This window comes from Gymnoscopelus braueri (assembly GCF_963280865.1).
Source record: "Gymnoscopelus braueri genome assembly, chromosome: 20".
In the NCBI taxonomy this organism is placed as follows: Eukaryota; Metazoa; Chordata; class Actinopteri; order Myctophiformes; family Myctophidae; genus Gymnoscopelus; species Gymnoscopelus braueri.
This window is the reverse complement of record NC_137622.1, coordinates 41,743,303-41,766,995: the sequence shown is the minus strand read 5'-3', so window position 1 is coordinate 41,766,995 and position 23,693 is coordinate 41,743,303. Positions and strand designations below refer to the sequence as shown.

General features: G+C 44.2%; 1 protein-coding gene across 1 annotated transcript; it reads left to right on the top strand.

Moving 5' to 3' along the window:
• Positions 1 to 20,822: 20,822 nt before the first annotated feature.
• Positions 20,823 to 21,263, top strand: LOC308075708 (protein cornichon homolog 1-like; the record flags this gene model as incomplete). Its single annotated transcript, XM_080415655.1, has 1 exon — positions 20,823 to 21,263. The coding sequence occupies one exon, from the start codon at positions 20,823 to 20,825 to the stop codon at positions 21,261 to 21,263; it is 441 nt and encodes a 146-aa protein (XP_080271781.1).
• Between the last annotated feature and the right edge of the window lie 2,430 nt (positions 21,264 to 23,693).

Genomic DNA, 23,693 nt, shown 5'->3' with positions numbered 1-23,693 from the left:
GTGCCATTGACGCGTTTCACGCGTTTTACCGCAATGGCGCTGGGTGCCAATGACGTGTTTGACGTTTTTTTGAAAAAATATGAAAAAAGACCCAAGATATCATAATTTGAAGATTTGCTGCTCCTTTCACTTCTTGTTTAACTTATTACTGAAAAAGGTTGTATCTCGTCTCCTGAGCACTTTCTTTTTACTCTGTATTTTTGGCTGGCAAAATGTTTAAAATAGCAAATCTACAAGCTCGTAAGGCGTCACATCGCTTTTGGAAAAAAACGTTCAGAACCTAAGATATCATCATTTGAAGATGTGCTGCTCCATTCACTTCTTGTTTAACTTATTACTGAAAAAGGCTGTATTTTTAGTACTGAATCTATGTTAAAACTCACTTCAAAGATCTATAAAGTTCTCAATAGTAGAGTGACCTCATCCTTCCAACCTCTGAAAAGGATATGGGAAAAAGATTTAAATATAATTATAGACCAAGAAACATGGACAATGATATGTGCAAAGGTAAACCTACCTACACTCTCTCCTAGAGTGTTGGAACATATAATAACTATAAGTTCATTTTCAAAACATTTCTAACCCCAGTTTGTTTAAACAAGATGTCCCAGGAGTATTCACCTTTATGCAATAGATGTAAATTAACTTTGGGTACATATTCACATATGTTTTGGTTCTGTTCAAGAATCAAACCATTTTGGGATACAATCCACGCTTTAATCAAAATCTTTTTTAAATTCAAAGTGAGGAAATCTCCTCTTTTGTATCTTTTAGGAGTTGACCTAAACGTAATCATGAGCTCTCCACACACAAATTGTTTGATGTGTTTAGATTTTTGGCAAAGAAATGTATTCTAATTTTATGGAAGACCGATAATATCCCAAATGAACATATGTGGATGACCCAAATAATGTCTCTGTTACCTCTGGAGAGGCTTAAATATGAAATGCAGGATAAGGCAGAGGTGTTTTTGGAGGTATGGTCCCCCTTTCTGGACTTCATGGAAGAGAGTCATTGATTCAGACCGGTTCAAGATATTTATTTAGGTTGCTTTGATGAAGTAATAAGAGACATCCCACCCTCATTTGCACACACACATACAGGGGACCCCGCAGATCCTTGGCCTGTCTCGCTGGTCGGATGTGGGAGGACTGGGGTGGCGGGGTGCCCTGTCGCTTCTGTCGGTTCCGCCGTGGGGTGGCGCTGCCCCGTCCCATAGCATTGGACATAAGACTTGTGTCCGATGGTGTGGGACGACAGCGCCAGTCCAGGGTGGGGGGCTGCAGGGGCGTGGGGCCCTCCTCGCTGCAAATTGCTGTCCTTTCCTCATCGGGGTGGTGGGATCTGTGATACGGATTTTTGCTGTGCCCCCCCGATAACTATACTCCCCTACTTCTGAAGCTTTACCACTTGATATTTTTTATTTTTACCTTTTGTTTTATCGTTCTTGTTTTCTGTCTTACGCTCATGATTTTCTGTGCGTACACTGTTTCGTATGTAGGTCTGAGTCTGTTGTAGTCTATTGTTGTAGTCTGTTGTCTAAATGTAAACCAAAACATTGCACAAAATAATTATTGAAAAAAAGAAAAAGAAAAAGGCTGTATCTCGGCTCCTGAGCACTTTTTTTTAAATATGTATTTTTGGCTGGAACAGTTCACAATATTTCTTTTATTTCATTGGCACTGAATGAGTTAATATGACTTAGTTCAGCAACAAAAGTTGGATTGAAACAACCCGACTCTATGCTGCTGTCTGAAACCAAGTTACTGTCATATCACTGGTGAATTCCAGCAGTTGAATCCAGCACCATGGACAGAGTTACAGCTAGTCTCACTGTTACAACATGAATTCAGCACCATGGACAGAGTCACAGCTAGTCTCAATGCTACAACATGAATTCAGCACCATGGACAGAGTCACAGCTAGTCTCAATGCTACAACATGAATTCAGCACCATGGACAGAGTCACAGCTATTCTCAGGCCCAGTTGCACCAACAAGGATTACGTTTTAACCTGATTTAAATCAATGTTTATCTATCATTCCAGTTGCACAAAACTGTTTTCACTAATCAGGTGCACGCACGCACACACTCGCACGCGCACGCACGGACTGAAATGAAAAGTACTGCGATGCCCCATATTATAGTCTGGGTGGTTGTGGGTGTGAATGCCTTGCATTAACTCTTGCCATAGGGGAGCAGGGTGGGGCTGATTACTCATTGGAAAGCACCTGGGCCCGGTGCCTCCAGGAGGCTATAAAAGCCCCACCCTGGTCAGTCTCTGGAAGAAGCCTGAGAAGAGCAGACCTGTCTCCACCAGCTCAAACCCCCTATATTCTCCATGCCCTTATTATTATGATTATGCTCTTACTTTCCATCCACACACCTCGCACCACACCATGCTACACACATCCACATCTACATTACTGATTCACTGACTCCACACCCCATAGGATCCTTACCATGTTCTGTTCACCCTTCCTTAGTTCTTTGTCATTAGGTCTTGTTTAATAAATATATACTTGCTTTATAACTTCATCCTGGTCTCCTCCCCAATGTTTGTCACGGCCTAGAGCCAAGCTGTGACAGTACAATATTTGTCTTTGAAATGTAGTGGAGTGAAAGTCACAAGTATCCAAAGAATACAAATACTCGAGTAAAGTACACACAATCAAAAATATTTACTTGTGTACGGTACTGAAGAAAATGAGCTTTCTTTACTGGTCATTGTCAGGCCTGTGTTGGTATGGAGAAAGAGAGAGAATAATACCTGGGCACTTCAGCAGAGGATACCCAAATAAAATACAGGAGCACTCGACTGGTCTGCACATACTTAGTATTTTGCAGGGGTGACTGTTTTGACGTCCGTCACCCCTGCAAAATAATAAATACATGCAGTCCAGTGGAGTGCTCCAGTGTTTTATTAGGTAGTCTCTCTCCTGAAGTGCCCAGGTATTATTCTCTCTCTGATTCAAGCTGTCCCTGTTGAGCACCAGTGGTGTAAAGTAACTGTACTTAAGTACAATTTTGAGGTATTTGTGCTTTAGTTGAGTATTTCCAATTTCCAATTATTTTTTTACCTCTCCATCTTGGATCCAAATATTGTACTTTTACTCCACTACAATTATTTGATTACTTTAGTTACTTTGTAGATTTTTATTATTATTACAAAACATACTTTAACCCCTTCAGCCCTATTTAGACTTTGGCTATTTGAAAATAGCCGATCTACAAAAACGAGAGATCTTGTAGATCTGCTATTTTCAAAAGATTTTTATATTTGAAAACTTGTGAAATGGGACCTTCTGCCTAAGAACTTTCTACTTCTGGTACTTTAAGTACATTTTGATAACAATACTTTTGCACTTTTACTCAAGTACATTTTGAATTTCCGGACTTTTACTTGTAGCAGAGTATTTTTACATGTATACATTGCAGTATTGATACTTTTACGTAAGCACAACATTTGAGTACTTTTTCCACCACTGTTGAGCACCGACGAGCCCCTTCTGCCTTCAACTGGCTGAAGCGCGCTGGACTTGTCTTTTTGCTTGTGATGGAGAATGTTGGTGTCCGTCTTAATGTGCTGACCTGCTGGGACGTCCTCAGTGCAGAGAGAACAGCCACAGTAAGCCATGCAGCCTGGACGGCTGGGTTCCTTCAACGGGGCGATTAGGCTAATGGAGCTTTAATTGGCAGGAGGGAGCTTCTTTGTAGCAGAGGCAATGCAGACACTGTTGTGCTGAGCAATCAGCTGCAGTAGAGATTAGAACAAGAACAAAAACAAACAAAAGACAACAAACTGTTACTCATGAGGCTTGGAATCCTTTTGTCTTTTTTCAACTACTTGAACCCCAGCATCCTTATTTTAGGGGGGCTGACATTAGCCAAAGATAGCAGATCTACATGCTTCTAAATCGGAGAAATCTAAATCGGTGAAATCGGTAAAACTTGTGAAATGGGACATTCTGCATAATGAGTTGTTTTTTTTTGCACTTGAAGTATATTTTGATACCAGTACGTTTTGTACTTACCCAAGTAAAGTATTTCTACATTGCAGTATTGATGTTTTTACTTAAGTAAAACATTTTTTCACCTTCTGGAAGTTCCTCCAGCCTTGCAGCAGACATTTACCCCACTGCAGAAATATACTTATCAATGTCTTCTTTTTGGCTAATTGCGTGTCAGCTTGAGGAAAATAAAGTAATTGTGATTTATTATGTTTGTAAGTCTGCATTATTCAGTCTCTAAACGCGTTGCTCACTAGAGACTGAAACCAATCTCAGCTTTCATCTAAAAAGAAAAAAGATACACGGTTTGGAAGCAATTAGACCAGTGGTCTTCAACGTTTTTCAGACCCCTTAGCACAGAAGCAGGGACCCCCCACACCCCACTACATATTGTATAACATTGTGTTGCAATGCGTCTCATTCCAACACAAACATGCAGCCTTTAGATCGGTCCATTTGGTTCCATGTGTTCACTCTCAGAGTTACAGACCCACAATGGTCAATTTGGTTCCTAACTATCAACCATTTAGCTGGGGACCCCCTGGAACTCCCTCAAGGACCCCTGGACCCCACTTTGAGAACTAGTGGATCTAGTGGACTCTTGTAATACGGTAGTGACAACCAAATGAACCAGGACGCATCGATTGAATGAGAATTATGAAGGAGAGTCAGTTTGAACTTTCCCCCATTAAAATAAAGTTGAATGTAACCTCAAAGCGACAGCTGTGACCACAACATCTGTACATTTATGTTCTCTTTCAGCAGACACCACTTACTCCAGCACACCCAAATCTGCGTAACTCAGCAAAAAGAACACACACACACGCGCACGCACACACACACACACACACACACACACACACACACACACACACACACACACACACACACACACACACACACACACACACACACACACACACACACACACACACACTCTGCCAATTAAAAGCACATTAGCCTAATCACCTGCTGAAACTACTTGTCCCATTATTGCTCTCTTTGTACTTTTTTGTACAGAAACCTCATATCTCCATATTTTCTTTACTTTTTGTGTTTTTCCCCCGTAAATGAACACCCTATAGGCTACTTGATCACAAAAGCATCAGATCCACAAGCTCCTGCGTTTCAAGCTGGTAGATATGCTACTTTTGCTATTGTTTTTTTATTTGAATCCTGAACAGCAGTGATCTAAAGTAACTAAGTACACTTTTGAGGATTTTTATTTTTTACTTTACTGGAGTATTTCCCATTTTCTATACTTTTACTTCTACTCCATTACATCTCAGAGGCAAATATTGTACTTTTACTCCACTACTAATTATTTGAAAACTTTAGTTACTAGTTACTTTGCAATTATCAATTATTATACAAAACATACATTAACCACTTTAGCCCTCTTTTATACCTAGGATATTTGAAAATAGCAGATCTACAAGCTCACAACGCGTCGCAATGCGACGCGTTGTGAGCTTGTAGATCTGCTATTTTCAAACATTTTAGTACTTTTACTCTTGGTACTTTAAGTATATTTTTGATACCAATTGTACTTTTACTCAAGTAAATTTTGAATTCGGGACTTTCACTCGTAACAGAGTATTTCTATATTGCAGTATTGATACTTTTACTTAAGTAAAACATTTGAGTACTTTTTCCACCAGTAACAGTTCTTTGGAACATAATGAGGTTTCCACCCGACAGAGACAGCATTGAACCTGTGCTCACTGCTATAGCGCTAATTGAGATGAGCATAGAAAACATGTTGACCAATCAAATTGCACAATGCAGATAACCATGACATTAGCAGATGAGAAGCCATGGTGGTATTATATTAAAACAAGTGTTACATAGCTCTACATTCTGATAGTAATGGTTGCTATAGAGTGTTTGTTCAGTAACAGGAGTCTCCCTGTCTCTCTCTAGCTCTTTATTAAACGGAAAATGCATGTTCGGGTCGGGATCCCAATTTCATCCAATCGTGATCGAGAACTCAGTCAGGATACGGATTAAACAAGTGAAATTGGATGTGATGACACAAAGATATGGAGATATGGACCTTTTTCTCCCAAATAATCCTATCATTGGAGCGGACGGGAAGAGAAGTTTTTTGGTCTGACGACACATCCGTTCATTCCATTTGAAAGGGTCCTATAGGATCATTCCTAAGTTGCGTTAGAGCGCCCCCTTGTGGAAAAAAAAATAAAAACAATAGAAAAAACGAGAGATTCTCGTTTATGGCACTCAATGTGTTAAACAGCTGGAGAGACATGGAGACTCCTGTTACTGAACAAACACTCTATATAGCAATGAGTACTATCAGCATTTAACCTTTTAGCCAGCGCGGAACAAAATGACGCTTCGCCGGCATGTTTCACTGTTTCAGCGCTCCTTCAGCAGCCGCTGCTTCTAAATGTCGGCGCTTTTCGGCGATAGTTCTGTCTTCTTTCTCTTTCTCCATGCCATTTGGTGCCCCCCCCCCCCCCTCCCCCCCCAGGTTGGTGCCCTGTGCTTCAGCACCTACAGCCCCTGCGTTAAGCCAGGGGTTGAGCCCGGTGCAGGGCTGGGTGTTTTTCTTTTTTTTTGTTGCTTGGCTTGGCCGTGGCCCCAGACTGCCCATAGCCTTTCTGGCATCTGCCAGAAAAGTGCCAGACCGTCCAATCCGGGCCTGGCTACAGGAGAAGGAAATGTTGCGGATGGAATATTTTTTCTCCGGGCGACACACACACACACACACACACGTAACGTGCGTGTTTACAAACAGTCGGACACGCGATCATAAAGGCGGTTACACACCGGCGAATAATTAAAAGACGCTTTTTTCGCTCCGCGAAACTGGTGTGGAAGCTTGCATTGACTTTATAAGGTTTTAAGAAAAAACGTATTATTCGCATGAAAAAAATCGCCCCGGTGTGTAAGGACCTTTAGGGATGTACATTTTCTGTGGCGAGCTGAAAGAGTAAGAGAAGCGTGCATCTTTGGCGAGAAATGGTATATTCTCATGGGGCTGCCTGAGAAGGGGCTGACCCGGTGGAAATGTTTGTTGTCTTGGCGACTCAGACACGTACCCTGTGTGTTTACAAACGATCGGACATGCGATCATAATGAATATAATTGTTTTGTGACCTGTTGAAAGTAAAAAAGAAAAAAAAAAATTGCTGGCCGTGGGCAAACACAGCCAGAAATAAATCTGGCAGTGAATGAGTTAAAGAGGTGGTGCCATGGTTTTGCACTTTTTCTGTCTATGAGGTTGATAGAACTTCATTAAGCCCCCTGGTGGTGTTTTTATGGTGTTTTATGTCTTCTCTGACTATTTTGAGTTTCTACCTGGAGGCTGAAACCTTGAGGGTCAAACGTGCCAATAGAGAAACAGCGCTTTAGTGACATAGTAAAAACATACCCTCCCCCTCATTATCATAACAGGTGTGGGCATGATGAGGAGGAGGGACTAGGACAGGTGGGTGGTGCTAAGGTGGTGGAGGAGTTGCTAAGGTGAGAACCAGGTATACTTAATGAACTGGAGGCGTGTCCACATAAAAACCTAATTTTAACACTTTCTCTACACTTTTTTGAAAACAATCTTCCTCCTAGTATAACCATAATACCTGATGATTATGTTTTAGCGGGGGGAAAATCACTGAAAATCACGGCACCCCGTCTTTAAGTAAAAGTACAAAGTTGACTTCACGGGGATTCCGGGCTTCAGTAGAACGCTGGTGAAGTCACTGAGTTACTGAATGGCCTCTTGATGTCAGGATGACATCAAGTCATCAAAGTCAATGTCAGGCTGACATCTCTTGATGCCTTTTCTATGTCGGGAGGCCGACTCTAAGTGTACTGTATCAGAAAGAAAAGCACTGCAGTGAAGCTTAACATCACACCCACTCAGTGCCAGGCAGCCACATTGTTGATCTGAACACGTCACGTTGCCTCGTTGCCAGTGGTGGAAAAAGTACTCAAATTCTTTACTTAAGTAAAAGTACCAATACTGCAATATAGAAATACTCTGTTACAAGTAAAAGTCCGGAATTAAAAATGTACTTGAGTGAAAGTACAAAAGTATTGGCATCAAAATGTACTTAAAGTACGAAAAGTAAAAGTACTAAATATTTGAAAATAGCAGATCTACAAGCTCACAACGCGTCGCGATGCGACGCGTTGTGAGCTTGTAGATCGGCTATTTTCAAATAGCCTAGGTATAAAATAGGATTAAAGTGGTTAATGTATGTTTTATAATATAATAATGTATATCTGCAAAGTAACTAGTAACTAAAGTTTTCAAATAATTGTAGTGGAGTAGAAGTACAATATTTGCCTCTGAGATGTAGTGGAGTAGAAGTAAAAGTATTGGAGTACAAATACCTCAAAATTGTACTTAAGTACAGTATTTAAGTAAATGTACTTAGTTACTTTCCACCACTGCTCGTTGCCAAGTGGTTATTATCCTTATTATCCTTATGGATAACAGACCCAGAGGACTTCCCCTCAGAGACACACTTCTCATCATGTATCTAATGGACAAATGGCTTCACACTTACTTTATACAGTTCTCACACTGTGGGAAAGAGCTATATTCAAAAATATGGAGATAAGAGATTTCTGCCCGACAACTGATGCATTGAGTACTGGGCCACAATGGAAAATAGCCCTCTGGAGCTTTTTGTCTTGCATAACCTGACTCTGCTACCTGTACTGTTAACTCTTTCACTGTGTGTGCACCCACTGCCAGAGATTTTTTCAATGTTCTTACCTTTTGAAGTAGTCACAGACTATTTAACTCCGGTATGATCGATCCCCTGATGGTTGCTAATCACTGAGGGTTTCACTGTGCTTCCGCAAAAATAAAAAAATGTCATCTCGACCTCCCGTTCGCTTTTATAAGCCTTTGAAAATTACATGTCTCTGCCAAAAATACATAGTAAAAAAAAAAGTACAATATTTGGATCCGAGATGTAGTGGAGTAGAAGTAAAAGTAGGCTACTGAACTTTGGAAATACTCAGTAAAGTAAAAAAAAAGACCTCACATGTAATTAGTTACTTTACACCACTGCGTTGTGTTCAGCACTGAAGGTCAGACAAGTAGACTGGAACCACAGCACATTATTGTACTCTGTAATCCCCTATTAGCCTCTGTATCCAAACTGTGAGCATTGTTATCAGTAAACATAATACGAGGAGCATGTTTCCTCTGTTCAGGCCAATTATTGTTTGTTTCCGACTTAACGTTTCACACCATAGTGAAGGTTCTGACACTGACGTCATAAGACACACACTCACACACGCACGCACGCACGCACGCACGCACGCACGCACGCACGCACGCACGCACGCACGCACGCACGCACGCACGCACGCACGCACGCACGCACGCACACAGGCACACACACACACACACACACACACACACACACACAGGCACTACCATACACAATTGTGCTGAGCAGAATGTATCATGACCTGACAATATATATATATCAGAATATAGAGATATTTAACATTGTTACTGAACAAACACTCTATAGCAATGAGTACTATCAGAATATAGAGATATTTAACATTGTTACTGAACAAACACTCTATAGCAATGAGTACTATCAGAATATAGAGATATTTAACACTTATTTGAACTAACAAACATCACTCACCCTACCTTTATGTCCTCATGAACATCCAGACCCCCCCCCCCTCCTCCTCTTTCTCTCTGACCCACTCTGACCCCACATCCACTCAGAGAGGTCAGCTGACAGGTGAGATGGATGGAGCCATCAGCAGCTCACTGACCTTTCAGTCACAATTACCCTGTCTGTCTGTCTGTCTGTCTGTCTGTCTGTCTGTCTGTCTGTCTGTCTGCACTCCATGCCATACTTCATCATACAACAATGTCACACAAAAGCAGTGAAAATAGCAGATCTACAAGCTAAGCAAGACTAACACTGACTGAGACTAAGACTGACTAATTGTCCTAAGTGTGTTTAATGAGAGCGTAAGACTTGGGATGATGCAGTGATTAATCAATAATAAATGTTGTAGCTTATTTATCTCAATAAAGTAGTGTCATTGCCTTGTTGTCTTTGAGGTATAGCCTCCTAATAGGAACTTAAAGCATGAAATAATGAGCTTTTATTTCCTATTGTCTTTAACCATAAAGGGGCATTAGACAACATAACGGTCACTACTTTAGATGATAAATCTCGATCGTCTCCGCGGCCAACACGTCTGATCACACTGACATGTGATGCTGTATGAACCCATTCAATCAGGGAAAGTATTTTATACTTTGGGCTATTAAAAAATAGCAGATATACAAGCGTGGCACTTGGAGCTTGTAGATCTGCAAATGTATTCCGAAAAAGCGTGATTTTTTTACTCAAATCTTTGCTCCTGTGGATTCAACAAATGTCTTCTAAATCCTAACAGTTTTTTGTTTGTTTGTTTTAACTTACTGTTTATTGCTATAATAATATTCTCAAACTTTTTCATGTCAAGGACCACCCAAATGGCACTCGGTGCTGCGCTATGAGCTTGTAGATCTGCAATTTTTTGAGAAAGCCAAATAAATCTAAAGTGACACACAGATGCGTTCCCGGAATGAATGGGTTAACACGTTCTGCTGGGCTTACAGCAACGATGCACTACTGTACGTTCACATGGATTCAAAACCTCTGACAGATCCACCATCACACTGACACTGTACAAATTGGACCCCCTTCATACAGTACAGCCACTGACATAGCACTTCATCATCATCATCACACACACACACACACGCACACACACTTTGGTCTCTCTCCACTCTCCCTTTTTTGTTTAACCCCCCCCCCCCCCAGACATGTTTCATCTTGTCAATCTGTCTCTCACTTCCATTTGTTTTTCCTCTCAGTTGTTCTACTCTCTGCCCCCCCCCCCCCTCCCCTCCGCCCCCTCTCTCGTTCTCTCCTGTTCAAAGATGATTTCTTGCCACATTGTGTCTGTTTGAGGTGCTTCAACAAAGAGCCGTTGGTTTGCATGCTGCTGTGCTGTATATGTTAGCCTCCATGTTATGAGATATGACAGCAGGCTCAAACATGACTCAGAGACCTCTCAGGCATACTGCTTTCCAATCAATCCAGAGAGAGAGAGGGAGAGGCAGAGAGGCGCATGTGCGTGCGTGCGCGTGTGCGCGTGTGCGTGTGCGTGTTCGTGCGTGCTTGTGTGTGTGTGTGTATGTTTATGATGTGTTGAATTGGATCTAGGGAACAGTTCATTCATTTTATTCTCAAGAACTGTCAGTCCAACCCAGTCTCCAGGGGAAAACGTTTGTTATTGAACGTCTTTCCGGAAACGTTCAATAACGTTTTTGGACCCAAAAAAAACACTTTTTCAACTTTACTTTGCATTTCAACCTTTTTCTTATGGGGTTAGGGTTAGGGGTTAGTTTTAGGGTTAGGGTTGGGGTTGGGGTTGGGGTTAGGGTTAAGGTTAGGGTTAGGGTTTAGGGTTAGGTTTAGGGTTCGTTAGTATGCAACGTAAAATCGCCGATTGACACTACACTACATGGTCACCATTTGAACGCACCCCGTTCAAATGTAACGTTTTTGGGACAAAAAATGTTCTCACTGTACGTTTCTGCAAAACGTGCTATGACAACGTTTTCTCTGGAGATCGGTCAGTCTCTCTCTCTCTCTCTCTTTCTCGCATTTTTTTCAAATCAGAAAATTCTTAGATATTTTGGGGAAAATGTCAAAAAAGCAATACTGTTTCCTATTCTTTCTTTCTCATGTGGCCTTTGGTCTTCCTTTCAGCCTCTGTAGATAGCTTTAAAGCACGGCTCAAGACCTTTTTCTGCACTCTTCCTTTTAGTTGATTTTTAAATCTCTGTGTTGTTACTCATGTCCTCACTGTTTTTGCCTGATTCACTGCCTTTTTTGCTATTATTTTAATGTTGTTTTATGCTTTTGCTTTTTTTTTTTTTTAAACAAAGCCAATGAGGAAGTCTATTAACAACACGGCAGTTCTCACTAATTGTGGGTCTTTGAATATGTATTTTATAAAGCGATCATTTGTAACTAAAATCTTTGCCTCTCGGGATTCTACAAATGTCTTCTAAATCCTAACAGTTTTTTTTTAATGTATTGTATGTTGCTATATCAGTGGTTCTCAAAAAATGACATATTTGGACGTCCCCACTTCCGAATAATGCTATGCTAGAGGGAGAATAATGCTATGCTAGAGGGAGAATAATGCTATGCTAGAGGGAGAATAATGCTATGCTAGAGGGAGAATAATGCTATGCTAGAGGGAGAATAATGCTATGCTAGAGGGAGAATAATGCTATGCTAGAGGGAGAATAATGCTATGCTAGATGGAGAATAATGCTATGCTAGAGGGAGATTTTTTGTTCTGCCCCCTACACTACATTGTAGTGGCCATGTTTAGTTTATAATTGTGTGAAACAGCACCCCCCTGTGGTATATGTGCAGGGTTTCTTATTTTCTTGATCTTCAAGTGACTGCAATTAAGGTACAATATATTACACCTGTGCTGCTCAATCAAGGTACAATACACTACACCCTTGCTGCCTGCAGTCAGTAGTCAATGTCTCCAGCTCCAGTGAACATGTTGTTTGTCTCCCCGCTTGCTAAAAGCAACGTCTGTGAGTAACTTGAATGTTTGATTATGTGATAGCAGGTTATGTTATGTTGTGTTTGCATTCTTACAAATATATTTTACAGCAGCTAAAGTTATTTCTGTCTGTAGATTAGCTCTGTTTCTCACATGTTTTCTGTATTGTAACAGTAATTTGGAAATGTCTGTATTGTTGTTACAGTTTCACAAAATGAACCAGTAAACTTCATAAAGACAACGCCTTCTCTGTGGAGTTTGTTGGGAAATGTTTAGCTGCAGGCTAGCTGGCATCTGCAGCTAGTGAGGCCTACACAGTGAAAAGACGGCATCACAGCCTGCGGTGGAGAACCGGACAGCCGTCAATCGGAGCTACGCAATCCAAAGAGCTAAGTGGCCAACAAAAGGACATGCGATACCCTTCACGCCAGCTTTAAAGCTCCTTCTGTCATTCATAACACATCTTCATAATGGACAAATTAACCAACACAAGCAAAATAAAAGAAGATGTTCGCTCTGTGGGCTCACAATCAGGTCGCACAACGTCCAGTGCAAAGGCTAATCTAGCAATCGCCATGGCAAATGCAAGAGCTGAAGCAGCACAAGCCAGAGCAGCACATTCAGAAAGGACAGTTGCACTAAAGGTTGAGTCAGCACGCATTCAAGCCATTCTTGAAGCATTAGATGAGGAAAAAGAAAAGGATGCTGCCATAGCAGAGGCAAAGTCATTGCAGGCTGGTTTATTTGAAATGGAATTTGAGGTACGCAGTAAGGTATCCAGGTCGCTGAAAAATAGCCAATACCATCGCACCGCTGCCTATGTGGAAGACCAGGCCAGCAGGATGAGTACAGGTGATTTGTCTGACACAGATCAAATTGACAATGCTATCCCAAAGGGCACTCCTCCGAGCGATGGTGTGACACAAACATTACCACAGTCACACAATACCATCCAAATGCAAAGCGCTGCCTACGTCCATGCTACAACTCATCAAGCACCTCACGCTCCTCAGCACAGCCAGATGCAAGTCGCTGCCTCCGACAACGCTACACCTCGTCACGCACCGCATGCTATTCAGCACAGCCAAATGCAAGGTGCTGCCCCCGTGTACACTGCACTTCGGCATGTACAATATGTTCCCCAGCACAGCCAAATGCAAGGTGCTGCCTCTGTGTACTCTACACCTCAGCATGTTCAACATGCTCCTCAACATAGCCATGTGCAAGCTGCTGCTCCTGTCACCACTACACCTCGTTATGCACATCAGGCTCCTCAGCAAAGTTGGGTACCGCAACAACAGAGCTTCAATCAGCAGTCCCCATCTCCTACATATCAGCCTGTTCATGGAACGCCCAATGGAGCAAGTTATGACCACTTTCAAACCAGTGGCCTTGCAAGATATCTCGCCCGCAGCAACCTGGTGACCTCAGGACTCACTGATTACGACGACCAGCCGATGAACTACTGGGCATGGAAGACATCGTTCCACAGTGCCATCGCTGGTTTAGACCTGTCTGCCGAAGAAGAACTTGACCTGCTAGCCAAGTATCTAGGGAAAGAGTCTAAAGAACAGATAAAAAGACTCAAAGCAGTCAACATCAGACATCCGCATATTGGACTGAGGATGGCATGGGAGCGACTTGACGAAATATACGGTGCACCTGAGGCCGTTGAGCAGGCTCTCTTCAGCAAGCTCGAGAACTTTCCCACAGTTACTATGAAAGATCCACAGAAACTTCGGGACCTAGCAGACCTGCTGTCAGAGCTGGAAGCCGCCAAGCTTGATGGCTACCTGCCAGGCCTGACATACCTTGACACCTCCAGGGGGGTTAAGCCTATCATCGGGAAACTCCCGCACAATATTCAAGAAAAGTGGATCAGTGTTGGGTCAAGATTCAAGCGTGAACATCGTGTCAGTTACCCTCCGTTCTCTGTATTTGTAGATTTCATTCGCACAGAAGCTAAAGCTCGCACAGATCCCAGCTTCAACTTCTTCACTCAAGCTTCAACAGAGGTAAAGAACAAGTGGGAGAAGCCTGTGAAGACGCCTGTGAATGTTCACAAGACTCAAGTGTCCTCAACAGAAAAACCTAACAAACACTGCCCCATACATAAAAAACCACATCCCCTGAAGAGATGCAGAGGCTTTCGGGAGAAGAGTTTAGAAGAACGCAAACAGCTCTTGAGAGAACACTCCATCTGCTTCCGATGCTGCTCCTCTACTGAGCATCTTGCCAGGAACTGCTCAGCTGAGGTGAAATGTGTGGAATGTGGGAGCACCGGCCATGTAGCGGCGCTCCACCCAGGACCAGCCACCTGGGAGTCTAAGTCGTCCCCTCCCTCTTCAGAGTATGGCGGGGAGGAGGACAAAGCAGATTCCCAGGAGGTCACTACCAAATGCACTCAAGTGTGTGGTGAAGGACTCAGTGCGAGAGCATGTTCCAAGATATGCCTCGTTAGTGTGTATCCAACCGGTCGCAGAGAAGAGTCCAAGAGAATGTACGCTATATTGGACGAACAGAGCAACCGCTCTCTTGCACGGTCCGATTTCTTCAATGTCTTCAAGATCTCAGGGTGCTCCTACCCATACACGCTGAAGACATGTGCTGGACTCAAAGAGACTGCGGGGAGAAGAGCCTGTGGTTACACTGTGGAGTCAGCTGACCAAAAGCTAAGCTTTCCTCTACCTACACTCCTCGAGTGCAACCAAGTCCCTAACAACCGCGCCGAGATACCTACCCCGAATGCAGCCCGTCATCTTACTCACCTGAAGCGCATCGCCGACGAAATACCACCGCTCGATCCGGACGCCAACATACTCCTCCTACTGGGCAGAGATATCCTGAGGGTACACAAAGTCCGTGAGCAGATAAGTGGACCGGACGATGCACCGTTCGCCCAAAGGCTCGACCTAGGATGGGTCGTCATTGGGGAAGTATGCCTTGGTGGTGCCCACAGACCGCTACAGGTGGGCAGCTACAAGACAAGCATCCTAGAGAACGGGCGTACAAGTCATCTGCCACCGTGCAGCAGCCAAATTAAAGTGAAGGAGATGTTCAGTCAAGCACCTAATCATCAACACCATCCAGCATTAACCTCCACATACAGCTCAATGGCACTTGTAGGAGACAGCCTGGGCCAAACGATCTTCACTCATACTGCTGACGATCACAAACTTGCACCCTCTATGGAGGACATTAAGTTACTTCAGATCATGGAGGCTGAGTTCCAGCAGGACAGCTCCAACAGCTGGGTCGGATCTTTACCTTTCCAGTCGACTAGACGACGGCTGCCTAACAACCGGAAGCAAGCGCAAGACCGCCTCGCCTCACTCCGGCGCACACTGGAAAAACGACCACAGATGAAGTCCCACTTCCTAGAGTTCATGGAGAACATGTTCAGAAGAAAGCATGCAGAGGTCGCACCACCCTTACAGCAAGGACAGGAGTGCTGGTACCTGCCCCTGTTCGGCGTGTACCACCCCCAGAAGCCAAATAAGATCTGTGTGGTCTTCGACTCCAGCGCACAATGTGGAGGAGTGTCACTAAATGATGTCCTACTCACAGGCCCTGACCTTAATAACAGCCTGCTAGGAGTGCTCATGAGGTTCAGGAAGGAACGAGTAGCCATCACCGCCGACATCGAACACATGTTCCACTGCTTTGTAGTGAAGGAGGACCACAGGGATTTCCTCCGTTTCCTGTGGTATAGGAACAATGACCTTACCTGTGATGTTGTGGACTACAGGATGCGAGTCCACCTCTTCGGGAACAGTCCCTCCCCTGCAGTGGCCATATACGGTATGCGAAGAGCAGCTAAAGAAGCAGAGGCTGACTATGGCAGCGATGCAAGGCGATTCATCGACCGTGAGTTCTACGTTGATGACGGTCTAAAGTCCTTCGACACAGAGGAAGAGGCAATCAGTGTTCTCGGGCGAGCACAGAAGATGCTTGCAGCTTCTAACCTCAGGTTGCACAAGATCGCATCGAATCGGCCTGCAGTTATTGAGGCATTCCCACCTGAGGACCGCTCCAAGGACATCGAAGACTTAGATCTCTTTGCTGACGACCTGCCCATCCAACGCAGTCTTGGTTTATCCTGGAATATGCGTACAGACACCTTCACGTTCCAGATTGCGGATGACTTGAAGCCTTTTACACGCAGAGGGGTGTTGTCAGCCGTAAATAGCCTCTACGACCCCCTTGGGTTCCTCGCACCGGTCTCTGTCCAAGGAAGGCTAATACTCAGAGAGCTCACCACACAAGCGGAAGATTGGGACACACCACTCCCTAAAGACATGGAAAGGGAGTGGACCAGATGGAGGGAGTCACTCCAAGACTTACAGGAACTCCAGCTACCACGCCCTTACACATCCTTCTCAACCACAGGCGCACAAAGAAGAGAACTCTGTGTCTTCGCAGACGCATCAGTGAAAGCGATTGCTGCTGTAGCCTACATTAAGGTGACAAGCTACGAAGGACAGTCTGATGTCGGCTTTGTCTTTGGGGAAACGAAGTTGGCTCCCCAGCCTGATCTGACCATCCCAAGACTGGAACTGTGCGCGGCTGTACTCGCTGTGGAGATCGCTGAGCTTATCGTTGCAGAGATGGATGTAACATTTGACAGCATTACATACTATACGGACAGCAAGGTTGTACTGGGATACCTCCACAACCAGTCAAGGAGATTCTATGTTTACGTGCATAACAGGGTGCAGCGTATCCATCAAACCTCAAGTCCTAGCCAGTGGCAGTACGTCCCCTCAGACCTGAATCCGGCCGATGTTGGATCAAGATCTGTGCCATCAGCCCTCTTAAGCAGCACAACATGGCTCACAGGCCCAGCCTTTCTCCAGAAAGCATCCATGCACCCATGTGAACCTGACGAGGCTTACAACCTCATCGACCCTGCCTCAGACTCTGAGGTACGTCCCCAGGTGATGACAAGTCTCACACACGTTACCAGAGACGTTGTAGACCCTCAACGCTTTGAACACTTCTCCAAGTACAGCACTCTCCTCACAGCAGTGGCACACCTGATCCACGTAGCACACACTTTCGCCCGCAATGTCCAAGACAAGTGTCAAGGTTGGCACATTTGTCATCCTACAGAGGAAGAGCTGACTAAGGCCAAAGTATGTATTGTGAAGAGTGTCCAGTGCGAGTACTACGCAGAAGAGCTCAAGTGCATAGCCTCAGGGACCAACATTCCATCTTCCAGCAGCCTGTGGAAGTTGCATCCTGTCATAGACCATGATGGGGTTCTGCGAGTAGGAGGTTGCATAGGACAGTCAGGTCTGGGCACAGACGAGACTCACCCTATTATCATCCCCGGCCGACATCATCTGGCAGCCCTGCTGGTACGCCAACACCACGAAGCCGTGAAACACCAGGGACGGCATCTGACCGAAGGTGCCATACGTGCTGCTGGATTCTGGCTTGTGGGAGCTAAACGCTGTATCAGCAGCCTACTTTTCAAATGCGTCACCTGTAGGAAGCTACGGGGAAAAACGGAACATCAGCAGATGGCGGACCTACCAGCCGAACGTCTCCAAGTTGCACCTCCCTTCACCTACGTGGGTGTCGATGTCTTTGGGCCGTGGGATGTCGTCTCCCGTCGCACAAGAGGAGGACACTCCAACTCTAAACGATGGGCCGTGATGTTTTCGTGCATGTGTTCACGGGCAGTGCATATTGAAGTGATTGAGGCAATGAGTGCCAGCAGCTTCATCAATGCCTTAAGAAGGTTCTTCGCAGTCAGGGGGCCTGCAAAACAGATACGATCTGACTGCGGTACAAACTTTGTCGGTGCTTCCCGAGAACTGGGGATGGACAATGCAGGTCCAAGCGGCAACAGTGTGGAGAAGTACCTGAGCACACAGAACTGCACCTGGGTGTTTAATCCCCCCCACGCATCCCACATGGGTGGCGCGTGGGAACGCATGATCGGCATTGCCCGGCGTATTCTGGACTTTATGCTGCTCGAACAGAAAAAAGCCCATCTGACACATGAGGTCCTGACTACACTCATGGCTGAGGTAGCTGCAATCATGAACGCAAGACCTCTCATCCCTGTGTCATCGGATCCAGAGTCGCCTCTAATCCTCACCCCAGCAATGCTCCTTACCCTCAAAACAAGCTCTGCACCTCCTCCCCCTCCAGGCAAGTTCGAGGAAGCAGATCTCTTCAAGGAGGAGTGGAAACAGGTTCAAAGCCTGGCTGACACCTTTTGGAACAGGTGGAGGTCCGAATACCTCAAAACATTGCAGCTTCGCCACAAGTGGCAAGGGAAAAGGCCAAGCCTCCAAGAAGGGGACATCATTCTCCTGAAAGACAAGCAAGCTAAGAGAAATGAATGGCCTATGGCCATCATCACAAATACCTTTCCAGGAGGAGATGGACTGGTACGGAAGGTCGAAGCAGAAGTCATCAAGGACGGAACTAAAAAGACTTTCTCTCGTCCTATTACAGAAGTAGTCCTGCTTCTGTCTCCAAAGACTGATTCTGTTAATTAGTGTGGGATCTTGAAGACCCCAAGCGGGGAGTGTTCTGCCCCCTACATTGTAGTGGTCATGTTTAGTTTATAATTGTGTGAAACAGCACCCCCCTGTGGTATATGTGCAGGGTTTCTTATTTTCTTGATCTTCAAGTGACTGCAATTAAGGTACAATATATTACACCTGTGCTGCTCAATCAAGGTACAATACACTACACCCTTGCTGCCTGCAGTCAGTAGTCAATGTCTCCAGCTCCAGTGAACATGTTGTTTGTCTCCCCTCTTGCTAAAAGCAACGTCTGTGAGTAACTTGAATGTTTGATTATGTGATAGCAGGTTATGTTATGTTGTGTTTGCATTCTTACAAATATATTTTACAGCAGCTAAAGTTATTTCTGTCTGTAGATTAGCTCTGTTTCTCACATGTTTTCTGTATTGTAACAGTAATTTGGAAATGTCTGTATTGTTGTTACAGTTTCACAAAATGAACCAGTAAACTTCATAAAGACAACGCCTTCTCTGGAGTTTGTTGGGAAATGTTTAGCTGGTGGGCTAGCTGGCATCTGCAGCTAGTGAGGCCTACACAGCTATGCTAGAGGGAGAATAATGCTATGCTAGAGGGAGAATAATGCTATGCTAGATGGAGAATAATGCTATGCTAGAGGGAGAATAATGCTATGCTTGAGGGAGAATAATGCTATGCTAGAGGGAGAAAAGCCTTCAGTGGAAGAATGGGTCCATTTGTATGTGTGTTGTTTTCTCCACACTCGTCACTCTGTGTCTCTTTCTCTCTTTCTCTTTCCGATTCAGTTTCTCTCTCTGTGTTCTCTTTTTTCCACAAACAACTTCTACCTTTCTATGCATCAGTAACTCCCTTTACCCATACCACCCCCCACCCCCTCCTCTCTTCTCCTCTCCTCTCCTCTCCTCTCCTTCGGAGGAGAGGAGGTTCGATTAGGTCTTGTTCTTTTCCCCTTGATTGCGTCCAATTACCGCTCTATTTTTAGTGGCAGACTGGAGAACAGGTTTCTCTGAAACATCCGTAAACAATGACATGGAGAGAGAGAGAGAGGGAGAGAGGGAGAGAGAGAGAGAGAGACAGAGAGAGATTCTCTTGTCTCTTTGTGTTCTCACACAGGACACAGATATTTAAAGGGAAATACCACTCATTTTCAACATTGAACCATGTCGTAATATACCTTTAGAGCTGTTGTGTGGAAATAAGAAAAAAGCCCCCCTCCCCTTCTATGTTGCCTAGAACTGGAGAATTGATTATTGGGGTCATGTGATCAGTAACATACGGAAGGTGTACTTTTGGCTCCGCCCTCTAGGCTGCTGCATTCACTAGAAAACAAAAGAATATCCATGAATTCAAGTCTCCACGGGGTGACTAATTGATAGAGAAAAAGTCATTTTGGGGGTGAACTATCCCTTTAACTTCATATTCAAGTCGCACTGTTTCAGCTGGACTCCGTATATGGGCCTTCTGCCCATATACGGAGATCCCCAAACTCGAACCCTTTGATCGTCTCGTCACCGTTTACGTCACCATTTGTCTCGTGAGGCGTTATTTAAACCCCGCCTTCATTCATTATCGTCTGCATTCAAGTTCACCTGATTGAGCGTTTAGTGAGTGCACCTTTCCAGCGTCATCCATCCCGTGCTTTAATCACTTCTGTGCGTCCCTGAAGCAAGCTTTGTTCCCGGGGAAGAAGGAAATGGCTTTCACGTTGGCCTTCTGCTACATGCTCGCCCTGTTGCTGGCGGCGGTCCTGATCATCTTCGGCTTCCACCAGTTCCTGTCGTTCGACGAGCTCCAGTCCCACCAGAGGAATCCCATCGAACAGTGCCGGTCGCTGAATCCCCTCGTGCTGCCGGAGTACGGCATCCACGCCTTCCTGTGCGCCCTGTTCCTCTGCGTGGCGGAGTGGCTCACGCTGGGCCTCAACGCGCCGCTGCTGGCCTACCACGCGTGGCGCTACCGCGGCCGGCCCGTCATGAGCCACGCGGGGCTGTACGACCCCACGGCCGTCATGAGGGCCGACGTCCTGGCGTTCTGCCGGAGGGAGGCGTCATACAAAACGGTCTTCTACGCGCTGTCGTTCTTCTACTATCTGGGAAGAATGCTGTGCTGTCTTATTTGGCCCCTCCCCTTTTAACCACTTAAGACAGTGGTTCTCAAGGACCCCCAAATTGACACTCATTAGCCCGTGGACCCCCATTTGAGAAGGTGTGCCAGGAACCCCCGTTCCTGGCACAGAGAAGATTCGTACGGCTCTGGCAGTGATTTTCAACCATTTTAATTTCAAGGACCCCCAGTTTGACATGCATTAGGCTACGGACCCCCATTTAATGGCATTTATATCTTTGGGACCCCAATTTACAATGGAACCAAATGTACCCGTTAGGGTCCATTTGGTTCCATTTGTATACTCAGAGTTACATACCTGTAAGCGTCAGTTTGGTTCCTAAGTATCTATCATTTTGCTGGGGACCCCCTGGAACTCCCTCAAGGACCCTGGGGGTCCCCGGACCCCAGTTTGAGAACCAATGACTTAAGACCTGAGGCCGATTCTACAAATGCCTTCTAAATTCAGTGGTTCTCAAACGTTTTCCATGCCTTGGACCCTCAAATTGATGTGCATTTGGCCGCGGACCCCCATCTGAGAATTTTTTGTGCCAGTGACCTCCTAAAAAGAAAAGATGTCTGTTAAAACAAGGGAACCAGGAGACCTGGTACTGCCAGACCCCTAGTGGTTGAAAGATAAGAGCACGACGTCACGCTAAGCTTGGCCAATCAAAAAGAGGACAGAAGACAGACCTCTTTTATGCCCATGTATGGACGAAAACGTTTGGAGAGGGGGACCGACAAAGCCACATGTAGGCCTGACCCCCTCTTTTATGCCCATGTAAGGACGAAAACGTTTGGAGAGGGGGACCGACAAAGCCACATGTAGGCCTGACCCCCTGGGTCTGGCAAATATATATACATCATTCAAAAATCATTCAAACACTGTCAAGATTTTTTTTCAATGTTCATAAATAGCAGATGTACAAGCTCACAGCACATGCAATGTCTGCTATTTTGGAGAACCTCTGCTCTAAACCAGAAACCACTGTTCTAAATCTAAAAAGAGTTGTCTGAAAAAGTATATGTTGCCATATAATATTATAGCAAGAGCTTGTAGATCTGCTATTTTTTTTTGCCAGACCCAAGGGGTCGGGCTTACATGAGGCTTTGTATCTGTTTTCTCCATACATGGGCATGGTCACTTTGTCCCCCGGCCCCAGCCAAAAAACGAACTATTCATGACATCATTATTATGTCACATACTAGGACTTCATTCTGGGTCTGGTAGATAATGGATAATGCCTTTGGATAATGCCCACCCCAGAATAGGGATGCTGGGGATCAAGTGGTTAGAGAAAACAAAGGAAAAAGGGATCTGCTTTAACCAAAACACTCTGCTCTTAGTGGCTGGTGCCATGGAAACCATCCCGGGTCGCGTGAATTCACATTATCATGTGTCTTCTTCTGCAGACCGATCTGGTCCCAAAGCGCTGGGTGGGCCTTTTGCAGAAACCAAAAAGTAGATCAGCCAATCACCATCTGCACTAGTGTTAAAAACAATCCCAAGCCCAAAATGTATATAGGGCTAAAGTGGATTAATAATAATCAAAATCTACAAAGTAACTAGTAACTCAAGTCAAGACCTATTTCTTCACTCTTGCTTCTAGTTGATTTTTTAAACATCTGTGTTGTTATTCATGTTCTCACTGTTCTGCCCGATTCACTGCCTTTTTTTGCTATTATCTTAATGTTGTTTTATGCTTTTGCTTTTCTTTTTTGCTTTACTGTTGAATTATTTGTACTTTTGCTGTAATTGTATTATTGCTCTGTAAAGCACTTTAAGCTGCATTTCATATTATGAAAGGTGCTATACAATTAAAGTGTGTTAGTATTATTATTATTATATGGTGCAAACAGACACCACATTTTGCATGGAAATATATTTTAAAAAAAGGACGATAATTCTGTAAAATTTACAATCTGTGATGCCAGTTTAACCGACAAGTTAATAAATACTTAAGTATTCAAAAGTAAATGCTTTTAAAATGTACGTATTCAAAGGTACACATTACGATGTACGTTTTTCTTTGTAATATCAATGCATTAATGTAATGAAACTTTGACGCCCACCAAATTAAAAAAAAAAAAAAGTTAAATTGTAGTCAATATAACGGATGCACAAACTCCCAACGTCTCGCATCGCGACATGTTGTGAGCTTGTAGATTTGCTATTGTCACTATATTTGATATAGGGCTTAAGTGATTAATTCATAATGTGCCGGATTTTCCCCTTCCTACAAAATGTACTGGAGTCAACAATACAATATATGTCTGTGAGAGTCACAAGTATCCATAAACACTCAAGTAAGGTATAGGGCAAATATGGAGATCCAGTTATCCAACCAATATGCTCGTATATGGGCAGTGGTGTAAAGTGACTAGGTGCAATTACTCAAGTACTGTACTTAAGTACCATTTTGAGGTACTTTTACTTTACTGGAGTATTTCCAATTGTCAG